The sequence below is a fragment of the Rousettus aegyptiacus genome, unplaced genomic scaffold (genome assembly GCF_014176215.1).
Source record: "Rousettus aegyptiacus isolate mRouAeg1 unplaced genomic scaffold, mRouAeg1.p scaffold_m13_p_13, whole genome shotgun sequence".
Lineage (NCBI taxonomy): Eukaryota > Metazoa > Chordata > Mammalia > Chiroptera > Pteropodidae > Rousettus > Rousettus aegyptiacus.
Window position 1 is genome coordinate 24,683,424 of NW_023416288.1, and position 19,205 is coordinate 24,702,628.

A 19,205-nucleotide genomic window follows, 5' to 3' on the forward strand; every position below is an offset into this window, starting at 1 on the left:
TTGAAGATATGCATGATTCAATCTCACAAATTTAAAGGCAAATACATTGGCACACACACACACACATATACACACAGTTTATAGATATTGTTTTGAAACTAATCATCAAATGTCTTATGTCAGAAAACAAAAACAAATAGTTAAATAGTTCTAGTCCTATAAGGCATTTTCAGTAAAGGATAGCTTTTTTCCTGGAAATCTCCTAGTGACCCTTTACAGACTGGCCATCCTTCATAATCCCACCTGCCCCATGAGGATTCAGATGAAGTGTAAGGAATACCCTTCCTGGACAAATATTCTAGAAACAATACTTTTCAAAATCAAACTTACTCCAATAGGTGTTTTGTAGACTTCACTACTCCACCCCTCAAGAATATTAGTCTAGTGAAGACCTAAAACCCCAGAGCTGAACTAGAGTTCTGAGTATATATGAAATATGCCTACTACAATGTCAGGGTTTATTTCTACTCTTACCTGATCAGAGAATTAGTTGAATATTTTGTGATGCCATTGAGGTCAGGACAAAACACATATATTCTCCTCTCTCTCTTGAAATCGTTTTTTCACTCTAGACTATCAACCACCCTAAATATGAAATTATTAGCTCTCATTTTATTTAATTCACATGCATTCCTACGGTTTATGTCAAATGATCATGAAACCTCCTTTATGTCAATGAACCCAACGTTTTGAATAAGCTAGTTACTAAAATGATGGTTATAAACACATTTTTGTCACATATGAGTTGCTTCCCTCAGGGCAAGTATACAAATTGTGTGCCTTTTCCTCAAATGCACAATGGGTATAAGGATTGAAGAATAAATGAGATAATAAAATACCTACATAGTACATACAAAATCAGTAGGAATTTAAATTGCTATTAATCCCTCTAGTTAACAGGACTTCTGAAATCAAACTTTGGGATACATATTTAAAAGTGGATATGATAAAAGTAATTTTACAATTAGTAGATAATTATTTTCTAATTATCAACATTAAAACCAACACAAATCAGCATCTTTTAGAAAGAGGATGTTTGCAAATGGAGGTTAAATTTATCAGCAAAAAAATCAGTTCACTATCTTATTATTAGTGACATTGAGCAAATGACAGTGTATACAGTTACAACAATACTTGATAGGAAATGTAGAAGCAGAAATAACCACTCAGAATAACAAAGACTATTATGTTATATTTAATTTCATCCTTATAAGGATGTACTAAGCAGTTCATGTATAGTATTTCTTCTAATCCAAACAACAGCCTTGTGGTACAGTTTCTATCATCACGCTATTAAAATAAGTAAACAGAAGCTTAGAGAGACCGTAACTTGACAAGGCCTAATAGCTGTTAGGTGACTGTGTGACCATCTGACTCCAGCGCCTAAGCTGGTAATTATTATACTATGATGCTCTCAACATAGATATATGGTTCAAATGTCAGGACAAATTTTTTATGTCTACTTAGAATGGGCAAAAGCCTACTATTACCAAGTTGGCAACCAGCATATTTAGTTGTCGTATGTAATATAAAGATTCAGCTAGGAGACATTAAGATCATCTTCCCATGTCATTCCATTGACTTCAGGTTTTTCCCTGAGAGGTATTTTAGGAAAAGGTTATAGCGGACTGTTACTTAAACTGTTCCCTTATATTAAATATTTGGTTAATCACACTTTTCCCAAGTTCAAGAAGACTCAACCCTAAGCCATGATTGTAAATAGCAACTATCAGACAGCTTTTGGCCCACAAAACTCTATTTATGATGCCACTGATTTAGAGGACCTTGTTGTTGAATGAAAACATCCACCCTGTTTTCATTCTGTAGACTAGGTAGAGGCAGGGAGTTTCTAGGGTTGATTCAAACAATATTCACAGAATTACTTACTGTTTGATATATGTATGAAACTTAATGTTTCTGTGCGTGTGTGCGCACACGTGCACTCGTGCATTTTTGGCATCAAATATTAAATTAGTTTTTAAAATATTGTTAAATGTGTAGACTATATGTTACCCTGATGGTTCACCATATGAATTAGCCTAAATGTTGTATATGTATTCTTAGTCTAAATCTATTCTGTATTTTCGAACTTTTTCAGATTACAGTGTTCTTCTACTTTTTTTTCCATCAGATTACAATATACTTATTGAAAAAAATCAAAATGACCAAGAAGTATACAGATGTATACAGATGAAGATTTGTATTTATTTTTATTACATAATACTTTGTTCAGTGAAGAAATATGACAATCTTTATAAAATTATGGACTGGGGAATTATATATTTCTGAAAATTTGTGATTATAATTATCCAGAGGTCAACATTTAGCTCATACTAACAAAATCTGTTCAAACCTAGTCAAAAGCTATTCATAAGGGCCTCTTCCTGGAGAATGGGGAAAATTTTAAGTTAATGGAAATATAAAGAATATGCTAATGATTACATATGCATCTTAACTTCCTTTTTTGGATTCACCGTATATGCTTATGTAATAAATTTGAAAGTTGAATTATCTTATAGGTTTCTTATACTGATGATTTTTCTTACTATATTAAAGGAAACCTTTGATCAATAAATGACTAAGATTTGTTTACATTGCATCTTTGTCATGCACATTACCTCATAATTAGTTGTGGAAATAAGTAAAGATTATTGTTCCTAGCATTTAATTAGGAAAAAAGATAAAAGCTGACTTTAAATAATTCAAAAAGATGTACTTGATACAGTTAGTGATTTCCTTCAACATTTCTTAAAGAAGTTTTATTTTTGTTTTGTTTTGGGTGTTTTGTTTTGTTTTTGGTTGGAGATGTGCAACCAAGACACTGTATCTGTCTTAATTTAAATTATGAATACCCAGGCCTGCCATATTTAGCAAACTCTTTTTACTTACATAAATAAATAAATAAATAAATAAATAAATAAATAAATAAATAAGAGAGGTGATTTTTTTTATTGTGAAAACAAAGACCATAAATAGTAGCAGCTTGTACCTGGCTCACCATTAACTCCCCTTCTCTGTCTGACACTGTGATGGTGGGCACTTTGGGTGCCTCATTCTCTGGGCACTCCTCATCTGTTACCTCTGAATTGTTACCTCAGACTCTCCTTCAGCCTCTGGTTGTCTTCTTCGTTGAAATCTTTGTCTGCCTTATCACTCCATGACTTGAGAATAATTAGTTCCCAAAGGACAAGAGATATAGCTGCTTTTTATTTCTATATCAGGTTTTATACAACTGAAGTTTCTCAGTAAATATTTACAATATTAAATTGAATGGTTGAAATTCGAAGGACAAAGAGCCTAAACATTTTTTTTCAAAAATTGTCGATTAGCCAAAAACTCTCATTTTAAATTTTTCACATGCTTTGAGGTGACTGTTTTATCTCGGCTTGACAGGCAGTTTTGGCACAAATATCTGGTTTTATACATGTCTGTGTCTAGTTTGAAGCCTCATTTGTTTTGTTTTCTGTTTCCTCCCATTGATCAGGCTGGAGGTGTGGCATCTGGACTAAATCACGTTCTCACAAATGACCTGACTGCCCAGAGGCTCCTGCATGTCAAAGGCCGGAGAGTGGTCAGGGCCACGGAAGTTCCCCTCAGCTGGGACAGTTTCAACAAGGGTGACTGCTTCATCATTGACCTTGGCACTGTAAGTTTCATAGACACATGTAGCTATGTAAAGGAAAGTACATTGTCTTTAGATTGAATCTAATGTACGTGTCATGAAAGATAATTACTTTTTCTACACACTGGTAAGAGGTCATGTTTATGTGAGATGCAATCCTATCATGTGAGTAATTGGCTAGTATTTAAATGACATAAAAAGAAGGCCTTCAAAGTTTTTATTTTCTTTTGATATATTCAGAATGGAGTAGTGATTTAGTTCTTCCTACCATAGCACAGAACTTGAATAATTTTTAATATATTTTCCCTTCTCTGTGAACAGAGTTTCCTCTAATTATTTTTGTTTTTAATGGTGTGTGGGAAAACATTGTTTGAGGGTAAGATTGAATCTTGAGAAAGCAAAGGTTCTAGAATTTCAAATGAACACAGTATAAGTCTATGTTCAGCCTGCCTAAAGAGTTTTGAGCAATAATCCCTTACACACACACACATGCACGTGCACACCAGACTATTTCACACTTTTTAATTATTTTAGGGTTATTAGAAGAACAGGCACAGGTAGAAATATCAAGTATTAACAGAATAAACAATGGTATATTATATCTGATTTGTTTTTTTCCAGGGAAAGAGGCCTCTCTAATGTCAAGTAAACTAAATTACTATTGTGACAGGAAGTATTATTGCAAGGTCTTGTGCAAAACTCTAGTAGGTTGAATTTAAGCTGTGTCTTTACAACTTTGTAAGGTTTTAAAAGTATAAATAAAAGGCATTTCCTACCACTGAAAACCCATGTGCAATTGCAGAGAAGGAAGGAAAGCGGAGAGCACGTTTGTGATGGCCTTCTCCTTTTTCTCACAATCATCATTCTCATTACACCCCATGCATCAGCATTCTATTCACCATCCCTAACATTTCCGGGTCTAGCATTATACAGAGACTTGATTTGACCTGTATTGCTTCAGTTAGCATGAGGCTTAACGTGGCTGTGGGACTTACTCAGGGTTGCACAGTTAGCGAATGGCAAAACCAAGATTAGACACTTGGTACAGTATGTCTGATTCCCACCAGAGCATTGGTTTTATTGCCTCTTGCGAAATATTTTGGGGGAAAGCATCAGACAGAGGCGAGAAGAGTTCATTCCATATGCATAGAAAAGGGACACTAAGGATTTTGAAAATGAAGCTACACAGTCAAAGTTCTGTTTAAGCAACAGCACAAAGATTAAATGTGCTATAAATGGTTTGGAAAATGACCCCAAGTTATAAACTTTATTGGTTTCCCTAAATAGGGGTACACAAATTATTTTATTACTATTAATATGTAATCCAGCTATTTTCTTGGATCACACCAGCTTGTGTGCAGTCGAGATCATAATGCCCAAAGTACAATTCATAATGTCACAGTTAGACATCTGCACCCAAAATGGCAGTACTCTTGCCCTGAATCTCACAATGAATTTCATGAAAAAGTTCTTTTCAACTTTAAATGTTAACCTGTTCCCCTAACCAAGCTTAAGTTCTGACCGTCAGATCAAGGCATAAAAGAAATGCTTTTCCGCCCCTTTGATCCTCTTCAGCCATCACTGTAAGCAGATAACAATATGTGTCATTAAGCCACATAGTTCCAAAAACAGTTACAACATTCAGAGTCTTTCAAGGCCTATACACAATAATTAATTGCCTATCTCAGATTTCATCTCAACCACTTACACTTTAAAACCCTTTATCCCTTTGTAAAGTACTTTTCCTTATAACATGGTATTTTTCATTGAGAAAGAAGACCTCAATTTGCATCCAAGTTTACTGTAGTCTCAGGTTCTTACCCGTTAAAGTCAGGTATTTGATTAGATGATCTCTAGGGTCCTAAACGAGAGATACTTCCCAGTGATAACATAATCAATCGCTGCCATCTGCCATTACTTGAAAATATTTCTTTTCTAAAAACAACAACAACAAAAAAAAAACAACAAAAAAACTTTTTACTGATATTTTAATTGCTTTATCCTGAATAGTGTCTGTTCAGCTCTCCAAATACCCACTCTTTGATCTTGAGCTAGTCCTTAACCTCTCCAGGCCTTAACTTCCTGATTTATTTATTTTTTTCATCTTGACTCTGGTTTCTAATGACATTTCTGACCTTAGCTGGCTATGATTCAGTCTCATCTGACACATAGTCACAACTGAAAATGGCAATTATCATCCCAGTTTGACAAGAGGAGAAAAAGCCTTAGAAGGTGAGAGCAAGTCATTTGCATTAATACAGGTGGAGTGGTGATCTGGGATAGAAACTGAGTTTGTTTGTTTTAACTCCTAGTTCACGTTCTTTTTACTATACTAATTGAACTTGGTAATATATAAGATGGTATGGCTCTATAATGAAATATCTTGCAATAGTTTCAAAAATTGTGGAATTCAGAATGGATTATGTTTACTCTAGCTTAGCATTTACTGAAAATAATAGTATTAATGAAATCATTTATTATTTTGTTGAACAAGTATTAATTGAGTTTCCACAATGGGCTAATACGTAGGTGCTATGGTAGACAGATTATTGTTCTAATAACACATACTAGCTTCCCATATGTAATGTTTACCCATGAGAATATAACCCATAAATCCAGGCTTATAAATAATGGATGATCTCTATTATAAGATTCAAGGACATCCATCTGTTTAAAAGTAAAATATCTTTATTTTACATAATTAATTATCCTTAATAATTTTCAAGTTGTTACCTGCTCTCATGCCTGGTTAGAGACATCAGAATGATTTTGTTGCAGAGATGCCTGAGTTTGATTATCTCTTCTTCTGTGGAAGTTTCCTATACTCTAAAAGGGTACCCCGTTAGGAATCAAGCACTGGATTCCTCAGTACAATGGAACACATGCCCACATGAGCTCTGTTTATGTTACCAACCTTTAACCAGTTGGTATATCGCCAAAAGTTGCTAAATGATGATAAGATCTGGCAGTTACCTTGAGAACTTTATTTTGGGGTGTGTCACAGTAGACCAAAAAGGTATGGAGCCAAAATTTTCTCTACCATAACATTTTAATATTGAGTTAATTATTTAGTCACCACCTTCTGCACTATAGAGCACAAAAGAAAGTACAATTTCTCCAAGTTTGTTTCATTACCCAAATATGAAGAAGGTAGGATAGATGCCTAAATCTTTCTCTCAGTGAAAGCCAGCTGGCTAACACTAAGGTAATGGATATAACCTAAATGCTATATCTTGATTGTTTGAGGAAAGTCAGCTTTTTGATAAACCATCATTATTAGTAGTATATGCTATGTACTTTAAAAACATTTACTATTATAGGATTTTAGACTACAGTAAATATTCCCTAGGCATGACAATGTAACCTCCTCAACCTAAGTACAGGATTATAAAATTATCCATTTAATCGTTCTAAAAGTTAAGAAAATCATCAACATTTTAGAGGATGATTTGGATAAGTCGTCTTATATTTAGTGTGTTTTCAGAAAATAATATGGAACATGGCTAGATATCGGTAATTTAGAATTTACTATATCATGGAAAATGCTTTTGAACCATATATTTTAGTGTGGATGAATTTATAAATCATTGTTTTCCCACCATTTTTAAAGATATGATATATCGTAGAAGTTAAATAATACATCACATCTAAATAAATTGCAACAAAGCATCCATAACTACAGAATATGAATGATAGTGAAAAAGTCCGTATTCTCAAAGTTTGGCATCTAGAATTAACTCTTTTAGAAATATATGTTTGAATCAGCTACTGGTGGAGAATTACCAGAGTGGGAATGTCTGTGGTGAGTTCTGCATGTTGTTTCCTTGTTAACTTGTTTGGTCAGTTTTGCAGCTTTGTCCTACTCCCTTGCTATTTATAACTTGTCTATCACCCCCTCTCTCATTATTCAGTCATGCTGCTTTGAAAAAGCAGTCTACACTTCCTCATTTACCAGTCAGTCTTCAAGCCACATTTTACTCCCACTATTTCTTTGAAACTTTTATTCCTGTGGGCATAATCCCTACCACTAAATCCAATGGACACTTTATCATTCTCCATTTGATCTGTGTGCTGTAGTTGACACTTGATTACTCCCTTCTACTTCAGCCTCACTCCTCCGATGGCTCCCTGCTTATCCTTCCTTTCAAGCTTCTCTTCCTCATTCTTCTTCACACAGTCTGCCCACCCCCTCAATATTTTGTTTTTGTTTTTTGTTTGTTTGTTTTAAGGATTCCACTTTCGATCATTATCTCTTTTTATATTCTTCCTGTGCAAACTTATCTTCACCCAAATTCTAAAGTTCTCACCCACTGGTAAATCTCAGTTTTGTAGCCTGATTCAGACTCCTTGCCTGAGTTCTATGCCAGTGTTTTAGACTGCATCCCAGATGTTTCAGCTTGTGTGCATCACAAGAACTTCAAACTCAACAAGTCTAAAAACAGAACTCATCAACTTCACCCTCTCATCCAACATTTCTTTCTTATTGTTCCTATCTTGCAAATGGCACCACCATTCAATCAGGCCCTCAAACCCTAAATTCAGGAGTCATCCTGAGAACTTCCCTAAATTGCTGCACGTTCACTCAATCATATGCCTAGCCTACTCTACCCCCTAAGTGTCTCTGGAATCCTTCCTGTCCTCTTCAGCACCGTGATGCTCTTTCAGTTCCCTGTGTAGAACACTGTCTGTCCCTCAGGTCCCCATGCTTTTGCTCCTGTACACACTGTTTCCTTTGCCTAGAATACTGTCTTCCGTGTCATCTTTCTCCGGTAAGCATCTGATATCATCTCATCTTTAAATACTCAACTTTCCTTTTTTATAATATGTTCCCTGACCTCTTCCTCTTCTCCTTTCACTACATTGCACCCCTGTAGATAAGATAAGGCACACCCTTATCTTAACTTTCCTATCACCATGCAGAGGCTTGCCTCTCAGCACTTTCCACATTATCTGTCCATTCACTTATTAGCCTCACTCATTCACTTCGTTCCTAGTATAAGGTCTAGAACTTAGTCATTCAACAAATGTATAGCTGTCTAACACGAAGCATGCAATCTCATGCAGTCATGTGTATAAAGATGTAATTTTCTTTATTCATCTATAGCTTAACCTGACTTTATTGATGGGCTTCTAAGTCCACAGCAAAGTTAAAAATACGATAATATTACCTATTAAGGTGAAATTTGTTTACTATTAAAGCAATTCAAACTTATCCCACTCATCCCCTTTTCTATCCCTCAGGTTGGAATGCATGTGTGAGTCTGGTTTACAGTCCTCAGGCCTCTTTCCTCTCTAATTTCATTGATGCATAGCCATTTCATTAATCCTTGAGCTTTTGGAATTGGTTTCTGTCTCAATATGTTTGCTGGAAAATAGTCGTGGCCTCACTTTGGTCTTCCGATATGCCCACATATCCACTGCAAGACCCTCTTCAGTTCTGTTAGCCACTACTGCCCCTCCCTACTCAGGAATTGTGCCTTGCTTTTCCTGTTCCACACTACAGGTTGTGGGGACACTGTATTCACATTGTGCCAGTCCCCCTGGGTCCAACTGCCTGGACACTGCCCTGTTGTTTCTGCTCTGATGCTCAGGGTCATGTGTAAATATGACAAATACGTCATAGGGGAAGTGTACCGAGCTCTTCTCAAAGTGCATTGCACCTGATCAAATTTTGTAGTTCTATAATCTCTTACTTTCCTTTTCTTGGGCCTCACAAACCAGTCTTACATCATTTCACACTGTCACCTACTTCATAGTCCCTGTAATACACTCTAGCCCCTAGAGTGTTCTTGATACATAAAACCAACTTTCTAGACTACATCCTCATTCTTCCCCCGCAAAACCTGTACTCTAGCATAGTCCAGGTTCTTTAATTTAAAATGATGTTGGCTTTCAGATTTTTATCTCTGCTATGACTTAAAAATGCTTATTTTAGGAATGGCTCCATAGCGTGGTGGTTAGCACGTCTCCTTTACACGCAGAAGGTCCTGGGTTTGCACCCCAGGTGGACCATACCCTCAGTGCGCCAGGCCCTGGCGGAGCCTGGCCCCAGTTGTGCCCGGCTCCAAGTGCATGCCAGGAGCTTGTGGGAGGAGACGCTCCACCTTCAGAGATCCAGTTCTTAAGGGGAAATGGCAACATTCATAGATCAGGGGTGGAAGTATGGTGGGGAGGGGGAAAAAGTGCTTAATTTAAAACTAAAAACTAAGCAAAATCTTTGTTCTGGATAAACTTGTCTTTATCCCAAAGTAGTGCTACCACTAGACTTATATATAAAGAGACTTGAGACAATAAGAAAAGATAATGAGCAAGATAAACCTAATCTTAAATCTCTAAAATTTACCCTGCAGTGAAAGTAGGAGTGAATGGCATTTATCATGTGCTTAGTATGTGCTATACATGGAGTATAAGGGTGAAAAACAGATAGCCTTTGACCTCTAGGCGTTGTCCAGTGGTGAGAGGCACAAATACACACAGACAAGTCAGAGTATATTACGTTAGAATTATTTAGAAGAGATTTTTAAAATACTAATGCCTGGAATTTGACTCCTAAAGGTTCCAATTTTAAAATTTTGGTATGGGACTTTCATGTAAGTACTTTTTAGGCTCTACCCCCAGGTTATTATAATGTACAGTAAAAGTTGAGACCCACTTTCATATCAGAAATGTCTAAAGGCACTGGAACATTCAGGAATCATATGCCCAAAGAACCAATAAGTCAGTTAAAAATAGTTGCACCAAGTTTTGTGGCTGGCAGAACTGGTTTTGATAAAATGTGATGATAAAACTTTAGTGTGCCAAATACTCTGACTAGTGGAGAGAACATAATTTCACCTACTCTCACCATCACTACAAAAAGAACCCTCCAAAATTATCCCCTGGTCCCAGTTAGTGGCATCACTACCAGCAGCCAAGCTGGAATGGTCAGAAGTCATTTGCCCCTTTCTCTGTCCTCCAGGACACATCCGAAGGACATCATTGACCAATGCTATAGACTTTAGCCTTCCAAATGTCTCTCCATTCTTCTATTTCTTTCCATTATCATTGCTCTGCCCTAGTTAACAAGTAATTGCTTCCCTTCCGGTCGTCAAGGTGTCAAGTGTCCCTGCATACCCATTCTATTCATCTTCAGCCAGAGGTAATTTTTTAAAAACATATATATGTCATTGATGGGTATCAAGTTGGCTTGGCTTTGAACAACAACAAAATAGGACATAAATTACTATTTGTTTATCCAAAAACAAAGAAGTCATGTTTTCAAATTTTAAAATTAAAAAAAAAAAAGGTAGATTCCTGGAGTTATCGCACAAATCATCATCATTTTTAAACTATGCTTAGAGAACCTCCAGCCTAGAGGTATAGCTGAATGAACTTCTGTATTCGATTAACTAGATCTAAGAGAAAACAAAACACAGTAAAAATAAAGCCCATAGAAATAAGGATAAAAAAGAAGTCTGTTCCATCTTCTCATTTATAACATTTTAGATGTGTCTAGAATAAGTAACTTAGAAAAGGACAAAAAGGTAGCAAGTCTATGCTGAATTATTTGCACATGTTATGACTCAACATCACATGGGCTGTTTGGGGTGTACCTTTAAACTCGGCTTCTGAAATCTGGCTTCCCTCCTAGGACATCATTGAGTCTTGTTTTATTTCTGCTCTTATTTCCTGCCCACAAATGAGGTTTGGCTGCACTTTGATGTTTTACTGGTTAACTCTGACTACACAGTTTAAAGGATTGTAGAAACCTCTAGTTTGCCCCCAATATCCTTGTTTCTATTAAATATCACTCATTTGCTTTTATTTCTTGTTATTGGTAGACCAAACTGCTAGGTTGTCTTTGCTCTTCTATTTCTTCCTTTTCCAGTTATCCAGAATAATTTTGTTTTCCTTTGAGAGCTAGTATATTAAAAATTAACTATGGTTCCACAAACTTCTACTAGAGAATGTTCATGGGCTATATATAGATGCACAGCCACAAATTTCAACCAGAATTTAAATGCTCTTCATTCTGAACTGAATGGGTACTCCCACATTTACAGGGAGTTTTTAATATCCCTTCCCTAAAGAAATATAATGTTTAGTGTTGAGTTGTTAAATTCTTTAGGATCTTAGAGTGTAAAATAGTTGCCTCTGAAATCATGTTTGCTTTATGATTTTCCATGTCTAGTACACTTAAACTGGGTTTGTGAAAGATTTTTCTTTTAAATCCCATTAAAGTATTGTAAATAAAACAATTTAAGTTATAATGAAAACTTTTTGTTATAATACAGATCAACCTATCTCATCAATCCAGACACATTTTTAAGCTTTATGCAAAATTTTTTCTGCAGCTCAAAAACAAAACAAAACAAACAAACAAACAAAAAATGCCAAAAAACCAGGGTAAGTTGAATTGTTGAATTATAGGAGAGAATTTTTCAAACCGGGTGCCAACTGAGTACAAAGTTTCCTTGTGCACAGAGCAGTGAAGTAGTCTTAACCAACACCCTCTAAATAGAGTAAGCGTTGAGCAGCATAGTTTATTAATAGTACTACAAACACACATGTATTTTAGCACAGTAGAGCTCTGTTTAAATGAGATGCCCTAAACACATCACCCACACACGGTGGAATATAAATTGCTCAGATTTAATGAAATGCCAAAATTTTGTTTTAATGTTTTAAATGTACTGCTGCCATAATTGAATAAACCATATTTGCATAAAAAATTAATTAGCATTGAATGAAAAGTGTGCTTTAATTATTTGACTGTTTCAACAGTTCTGGCTTTTACCAGTTTATAATTAGAATCCATATTTTATTGCATTTCTTATCTGAATTAATCATTGAAAATTAAGTCTAGTGGATGTCACTTTTATAGGAATAGTAGCACAAAATAAGGTGAAAATAATGAGTAAACATAACCCAAAGCATTCATTTTCATGCTCAATAAGAAATATTCTGTAACACTGTTTTAGTAATTTAGTCATCTTTCAGTTAAAAGGAAAACTTCATTCTAAAAGATTTTTTAATTTATGAATATTTCCTAGATATGTTTTTGCTATTTTAAAGGTAGAAAATGTGGTCTCTAAGCAATGGTGACTATTTTTTACAACAAAATTTATCTGTGAATTGATACTGCACATAAAACTCCCAATCCAAAGGAATATTGAAAATATTTTGGGACTCATAGAATGTTGTAAAATTCTACATTAAATAATAATTATATTCATATAATTATTATTATCTGCAATTCATTTTTACTCACGTTTTACCAAGTTTCCATAATGCTTTACAGATGCTAATAAAATTTTGTGTGATTTTATATAATCTCTTTGAAGTAGATGAGAAGTCATTATATGACTAAGGGAAAACTAACATCTGTTAAATTATATAAATACAGAGCAAGTCAGTAATAAAAGTTGCTAATACGTTTGAGAAATCTAGAGAGCTAACTTCTGATCTATCTACTAAATTTCACTGTAGTGTAAATATTAGAAGTTTGCTTTCTCAGGTCTACTGAGAAAAAAATCATTTGCAAAATCATATGGAATACGATAGGAAAAGAATCTGAGCTAAGAGCCTACGTGTACCCAGGAGAGGAGCCTGGTTGGCTGTATTGATTGGGTAATTAGATGTTACAGGTTCTCTGTAGTGCCTGCAGGGTACCATGTCCTGAGGGTGACCAGCAGGGGTTCTCAGCCCTGGAAGAATGCTAGAATCACCTGTGAAGCATTTGATAAACTCAGCTGCCCAGAATACACCTGAGAGTCCTTAAGGATAGGGCTCAGGTAGCTGCATTTAAAAAATCATCTTTCTACTCCAGCTCCTAATTTAATGCTCAGTAATTAGGCATTGATTGATCATTGGGAATCATTTGTTTTCACTCTTTGTGACTGCCAACCTGGGCATGGTATTCATATTTCCATCCAAATGTGAGCCTCATATTCAGATGCCCAAATGTAGAAAAGAGGTTAGAGGGGAAACAATAGAAATGCCCGATTCTCTTAGAAACAAAAGAAATGCTCCTTGGCCATGTTGAAAGTATCAGATTCTTGAATGAAAGGGATTACAAAGCACACTTCTTTTTATTTTACTTATAAATCCTTGAATTTGTAAAACGTATACATTAGTCATAAGGAGTAATATGGAATAGGTCAATCAGGAACAGAGTGGGGTAAGAGGTTAGAGAGACTGTCCACAGGCCTGTGTGGTTCAAGGTTGTACCCCTAGGGCCTGGAAGAGATCCTGCCCCATTTTAGGCAATTAGCAAACTGTTTTTGAATGAAGAAATGACTCTGGACTGGAAATATTTTGTAATCAGAGAAAAGAGCCAATGTCTTTGAATGCTTGGGGTGCTCTTTTATTTTGCTGTCGTTAATTTATTTGCTCTTTTAAAAATTGCAAACGCAAGGTCACATAGCCACAAAGTGGCCACCAAGCTCTGTCTCCTTCACACTTAACCACTACGCTGACTGTCTCTCCAGGACTGACTAGGTGAAGTATGTGTGAAAATGTTTTGAAAACCTATAAATGTAGTCCAAGTATATTATTAGCATTAGTTGTCTACATGTCAGTCTCTCTTGCTAGTTTTCTCATTCATCTCTATCCCCAACAGAGCTCATATTAGGCATCTGATAGATATGAGTGACACTTTTTTAAAAAAAGTAAAAATTACTGACTTAGATACTGTAAAAATTGAAGACTTTCTTTCTGTGTATACATGTCCCTCACTAAGTGTTAAAACTGTGTGTCTTTAAAAATGTTTTTAAAGCAAATACAGAAACAGCTTGTTTTTTTTTTTTTGTTTCTACTTGAGTGGAAATGCATTATTCTATGGCTTTATTCTAGATGATATACCTTGGATAATTTTCTACATCGGTATTGAAACATTTTTCTCAGTTCTTAACCACTGAAGAGTAATATGCAATATCCATGTAATGACATTTATGTAGCCATCTTTCTATTTATGGAAAGTTCTTGTTTTGCTTGTTTCTTTGTTATTCTTCTATTATTCTGTTTATTTTCTAAATTTCTGTTAACTATAACTTTGATATTTATCTTTTTTCTATTATCATAATTTATGTGACTATTATCGAACATTCAATGTTTTTCCAATGCCTCACTAATATAATCATATGGCAATGAAAAACTCTTGTACATGTGTTTTTTCTTTTTTGTGAATAATTTATTAACATAAATTTTGGACAGTGATATTACTGGATCAAAGGTTTTAACTCTTTTTATTGCTCTTAATAAGAATTATTAAATTACTTTACAAAAGTTGCATCAATTTTTATGATCATCAAGAGCATATTACTATAACAGATTCTTGACCACCTTTCTGAAATATAATTTATTTTAAATTTAAGTAATTACATAAGTTTACTTACATAAATTGTACTTAGTGGGATATGTACACAAAGGATGATGAGATATGTATTTATATTTTCTGTGATTAAAAAATATTTTATAATGCTGGGAGCAACAAGATATAAAATGAGGTATAAATTAAATATATAAAATCATATACCTCAAAAATAGATATTTTTAAAACTTTTTTATTATTAGGGTAATATTGGTTAAAAACACTATCTAAATTTCAGATGTACAGCTTTATAATTCAGCATCTGTACACTCTGTTGTGTCCTTACCACCTAAAGTCTGGTCTCCTTCCATCACTTTGTATTTATGTTATTTTATTTTCCCCCTGACCCCCATAATTGATCAATCACAATGTATATTACAACATCCCTCAATGTCTTCTACATATTCCTGGGGTCCAAAGATCTGTCTCTTTCTTTCAGGAAATTTACCAGTGGTGTGGTTCCTCATGCAACAAATATGAGCGTCTGAAGGCAAACCAGGTTGCCGTTGGCATTCGGGACAACGAAAGGAAAGGAAGATCTCAATTAATTGTGGTGGAAGAAGGAGGCGAACCATCAGAGCTTATCGAGGTATTGTTACTTAGGTTGTTTGTTAAAAGGTTACCGCTCTTCAAGACAAGTGTGTGGGGCAGGGTATGTGTGTGTATGTGTGTTAGTTTTAACAAATTCTCTACTACGTAGGCTAAGATTAAGTAAGAGGAAGTATCGGAGTTCTCTTAGTCACAGTACTAGGAAAGTAGAATATCAAGACTTTTCTCTCATCATTGGAATGACTATCAAAGAAAGTCTTGACTCTATCTCCTGTAGTATTCAAGGACAGATAGATGGGTGACATTTTTGAGATTGATTTAAGAATACATTTTGAAAGAAAAAAATAGTTTCTTCATCTGGGTTTCTAGACATTTTTTTTTTGAGCGATGATGTTCAATTTTAAAATTAACAATTATTTCATTAAAACAATGAAATAAAATCTTATACCAAGAGATTTAATGCACTAATATTTTAAACATTTGAATAATTTTAAACCAAGAATTATAGGCAAGATCTTTATAAATTTAGTATCGTTATTAAATTAATTTGAAAATTGTCTCCATGGCTCTTTATGCCTATGCCATTAACTTAACCATGATAACAGTTGTAGACATAGTTGTGACCAGTTTTGCCCCTTTAATGAAACCACAGTGAGTACCTGAGTGCATATGTTGTATATACTCCCTTAAGTAAGATTATCTGTCAAAGGGCATAATTATATTCAGGTGTCTAGATACTTGTTGATAAGTTGATTCTCATTTATTTATTGAAATATTTGTTAAACTCCTGCGGTGTGCCAGGTACTAAATGTTTGCACCAAATGCTGCTTTCTTACATAAGCATTATATTCCCTCTTGACTTTGCAGAGCCCCATCAGGATGTACTGTTGTAAACCTTTTGAATCTTCCTGCATTTAACAGTTGCGGGTGCTATCTCTGAATTTTTATTTCTCTAATTTTCTAGAATATTTTTGCAGTTTTCCCCAATGCTTTTAGCTATTTGCATTCAAGTTTTCTCTGACTATCTTGATTTTGAGCAATGTAATGCATTACATTGGTTGATCCAGTGATAGCCTTCATAATCCAAAAAATACATAATGAGTTAATGTTATTGTTTATAACTTCATTACTTTAATATCCACCAAACATAGACTTTCACATTAATGATGTTTTAAAAACAATTTTAATTGAGTAAGAAGATGCTCATGGTATAATGCTAAAACAAAAGATAGGCTATAATATTTTATATATATTCTCTTAATATGTAAGCTTATATGTGTATAACTATATTCATATATAATTATATATCTGAAAGAAATATGCTGAAGTATTACCAATATTATCTTTGACTCTCGGGATGTGGCTATTTGTTATTTCCTTCTTTTGTCTTGTATTTTCAAAATTTATTATAATGGATATGTATTTCTTTTATAATCAGAATTTTAAAAAAAGGCCATCTAAAAAAAAATAAAATGTAATCTGGGATGGCTTAACTGGATTTTCAATAGTCAGAAAAACATTACTAATAAATTAGACCTCGGAAACTATTGAAAACAGATTTCTGATCTTTTAATATTTTTTTTAAGGCCTCTGTTCAAGAGATATGATCACCATTTAAGTCTTTTAACTCATATTTGGAAGCAAAAATTTATAAGTAAGATTTGTTTCCAGTGGATTATAACCTCTTGTTTCAATAACTATATTTTGATAGAAGTGTACCCAGAAACAGGATTCATCCTTGTAGAGTGAGTGGTGGAGGGAGTGTTGCGTTAACTCTGGAGCTAAGCTTTTTCATGGTCATCTTAGGTCCAGAGCAAGTCTCTTAACCTCTTGATGTCTCTGGTTCCTCTTTTGTAAAGTGAGGAGTTAGACGAAGTGGCTTTTTTGGTGTCTTTGAGTTCCAATGATCTGTGATCCTATCTTGTCTCTTAGGCAATATCTGTGTTTAATCCCAATCATTCGTAGTCTGTTCCAGGAATTGAAGCCAATGAGGCTGAGGGCCTTAACTGTGCAGATATGCATTTGGTGTCCTTACTTACTGGATTTCATTCAAAGTTCTAAGAAAGAAAATTTAAACAGTCAATTACTATATTATAATATCATGAAAATGCAAGTTTTAATAAAAATAGGTGTATAAATATAACTTAGATTATAAAATAGTAGTGAGAGGGATGAGGGACGTACCAATTACTATAAAATACCGTATCTGTATTTTAGGGACTTTTCATTTTTTGTTTTTTAAAAATACCTAGAAAGCACCCACTTTGTTTACATTCAATACATTCAACATATACTGTATTATATTTGACACCTCTCTCACACAATGAACAGAACTGAATTTTCAGCGAGAACCTTCTTTTTTTTTGTTTAAGCATTCAGTGGGCTTTTTGTTTTTATAAATGCTCTGTAGCCTGATCACAATGTTTAGTAGTTGTTTGATGATTTAATTACATACCTATGATAAACTAGTTAGTTCAGGCTTTCTTAATGTTGTACCTATAACTATAAAATTCAAAGAAATCATAAACTTGTTTGGGGAAAAAAGAAAAACACAACTTCATTTCACTAACCTCTTAATGAAAACTTTCTCCAAATATAAATGTAGTCAATGACTAGAGTAGCATGAGCCATACCTGTGACTTTTCAGACCACATTATCATTATTGCAAATAATGTCAAAATATTTGCTTTTATCACGACTTGGTAATTATTATGTCAGTTATTAGACCTGCTGCTCAATAATATTATTTAAGGAGCTAATAAAGAAGCTCATATATTACTTTATCACTTTTTGTTGTGAAATATATTTTGATATTTTGATAATTGTATTTCAGTGTAACTGGTTTCTATTATAATATTTTGTATTTTATTTTACATGTTTAAATTATGTTTTTCTTAAAAAAGCTCATAGGCTTCAAAAGTGGTCCAAACTGGTTTGTAGCACACAGACAAAAAGGTTATCTTGTTTAAGATAATGGAATGCTATTTCTTTTTCTATTGACATTGCTAGAGAGGGATTCTAAAATTCTAAAAATCCTTCAAAATATTTTAAAATTGACCTTTTAAGTGACTCATTTTTAATGAGAATCTTTAAAAAATTATCCTTAAAAAAATGTGAAAGTCTAAATATGACAGTATGGCTTGAAATCAAGAACTTTTTAAGTAGTAAAATAATTCTATATCATTACTGCATATTTGATGCTGAATTTTTGAAACATGTCTTTCTAACACATTAGAGTGCTCAATGCTAAAAGTATTGAAAAATAATTTTTCTGAGAGTTTTTGAAAAATTGATCATTATTCGACATGTTTTAGCTATTTATTGATCACATTATTATTTTCACATGATGTTAATGTGGTCCATCTCTAAAATGATGATAAATTTTTCTTTCAAACCAAAACACTTTGGATAGTGATAGGGGCACTAACCATACAGGACACAGAGACAACGTATGTTAACAAGACTGTCTGGGAAACAGGATGTGTGGTCAGCCTCTTATCTGTACCTTTAGTACTTTTAAAAGCCCATATGCCTAAATATGAAAATAATCCTGTGAATGAAACTAACTAAAGCCTGTAACTAAAGTCGCATTTTATTGTTTGTTTTCTCTTCACTATAAACATTTTTACTATAAAAAGTTGCATGTAAGTTATGTAAAGCTTTTTTCTTAGTCTTTCTTATTTT

At 34.0% G+C, this 19,205-nt stretch overlaps 1 protein-coding gene across 1 annotated transcript in view; it reads left to right on the forward strand.

The window, feature by feature from the left end:
• Positions 1–19,205, forward strand: part of SCIN (scinderin) — a 64,241-nt gene that overhangs the window by 6,758 nt on the left and 38,278 nt on the right. Inside the window, exons 3-4 of the mRNA XM_016160750.2 lie at positions 3,485–3,646; positions 15,412–15,561. Coding sequence (XP_016016236.2) covers positions 3,485–3,646; positions 15,412–15,561 — 312 coding nt within the window. The remainder of the gene's footprint in view (positions 1–3,484; positions 3,647–15,411; positions 15,562–19,205) is intronic.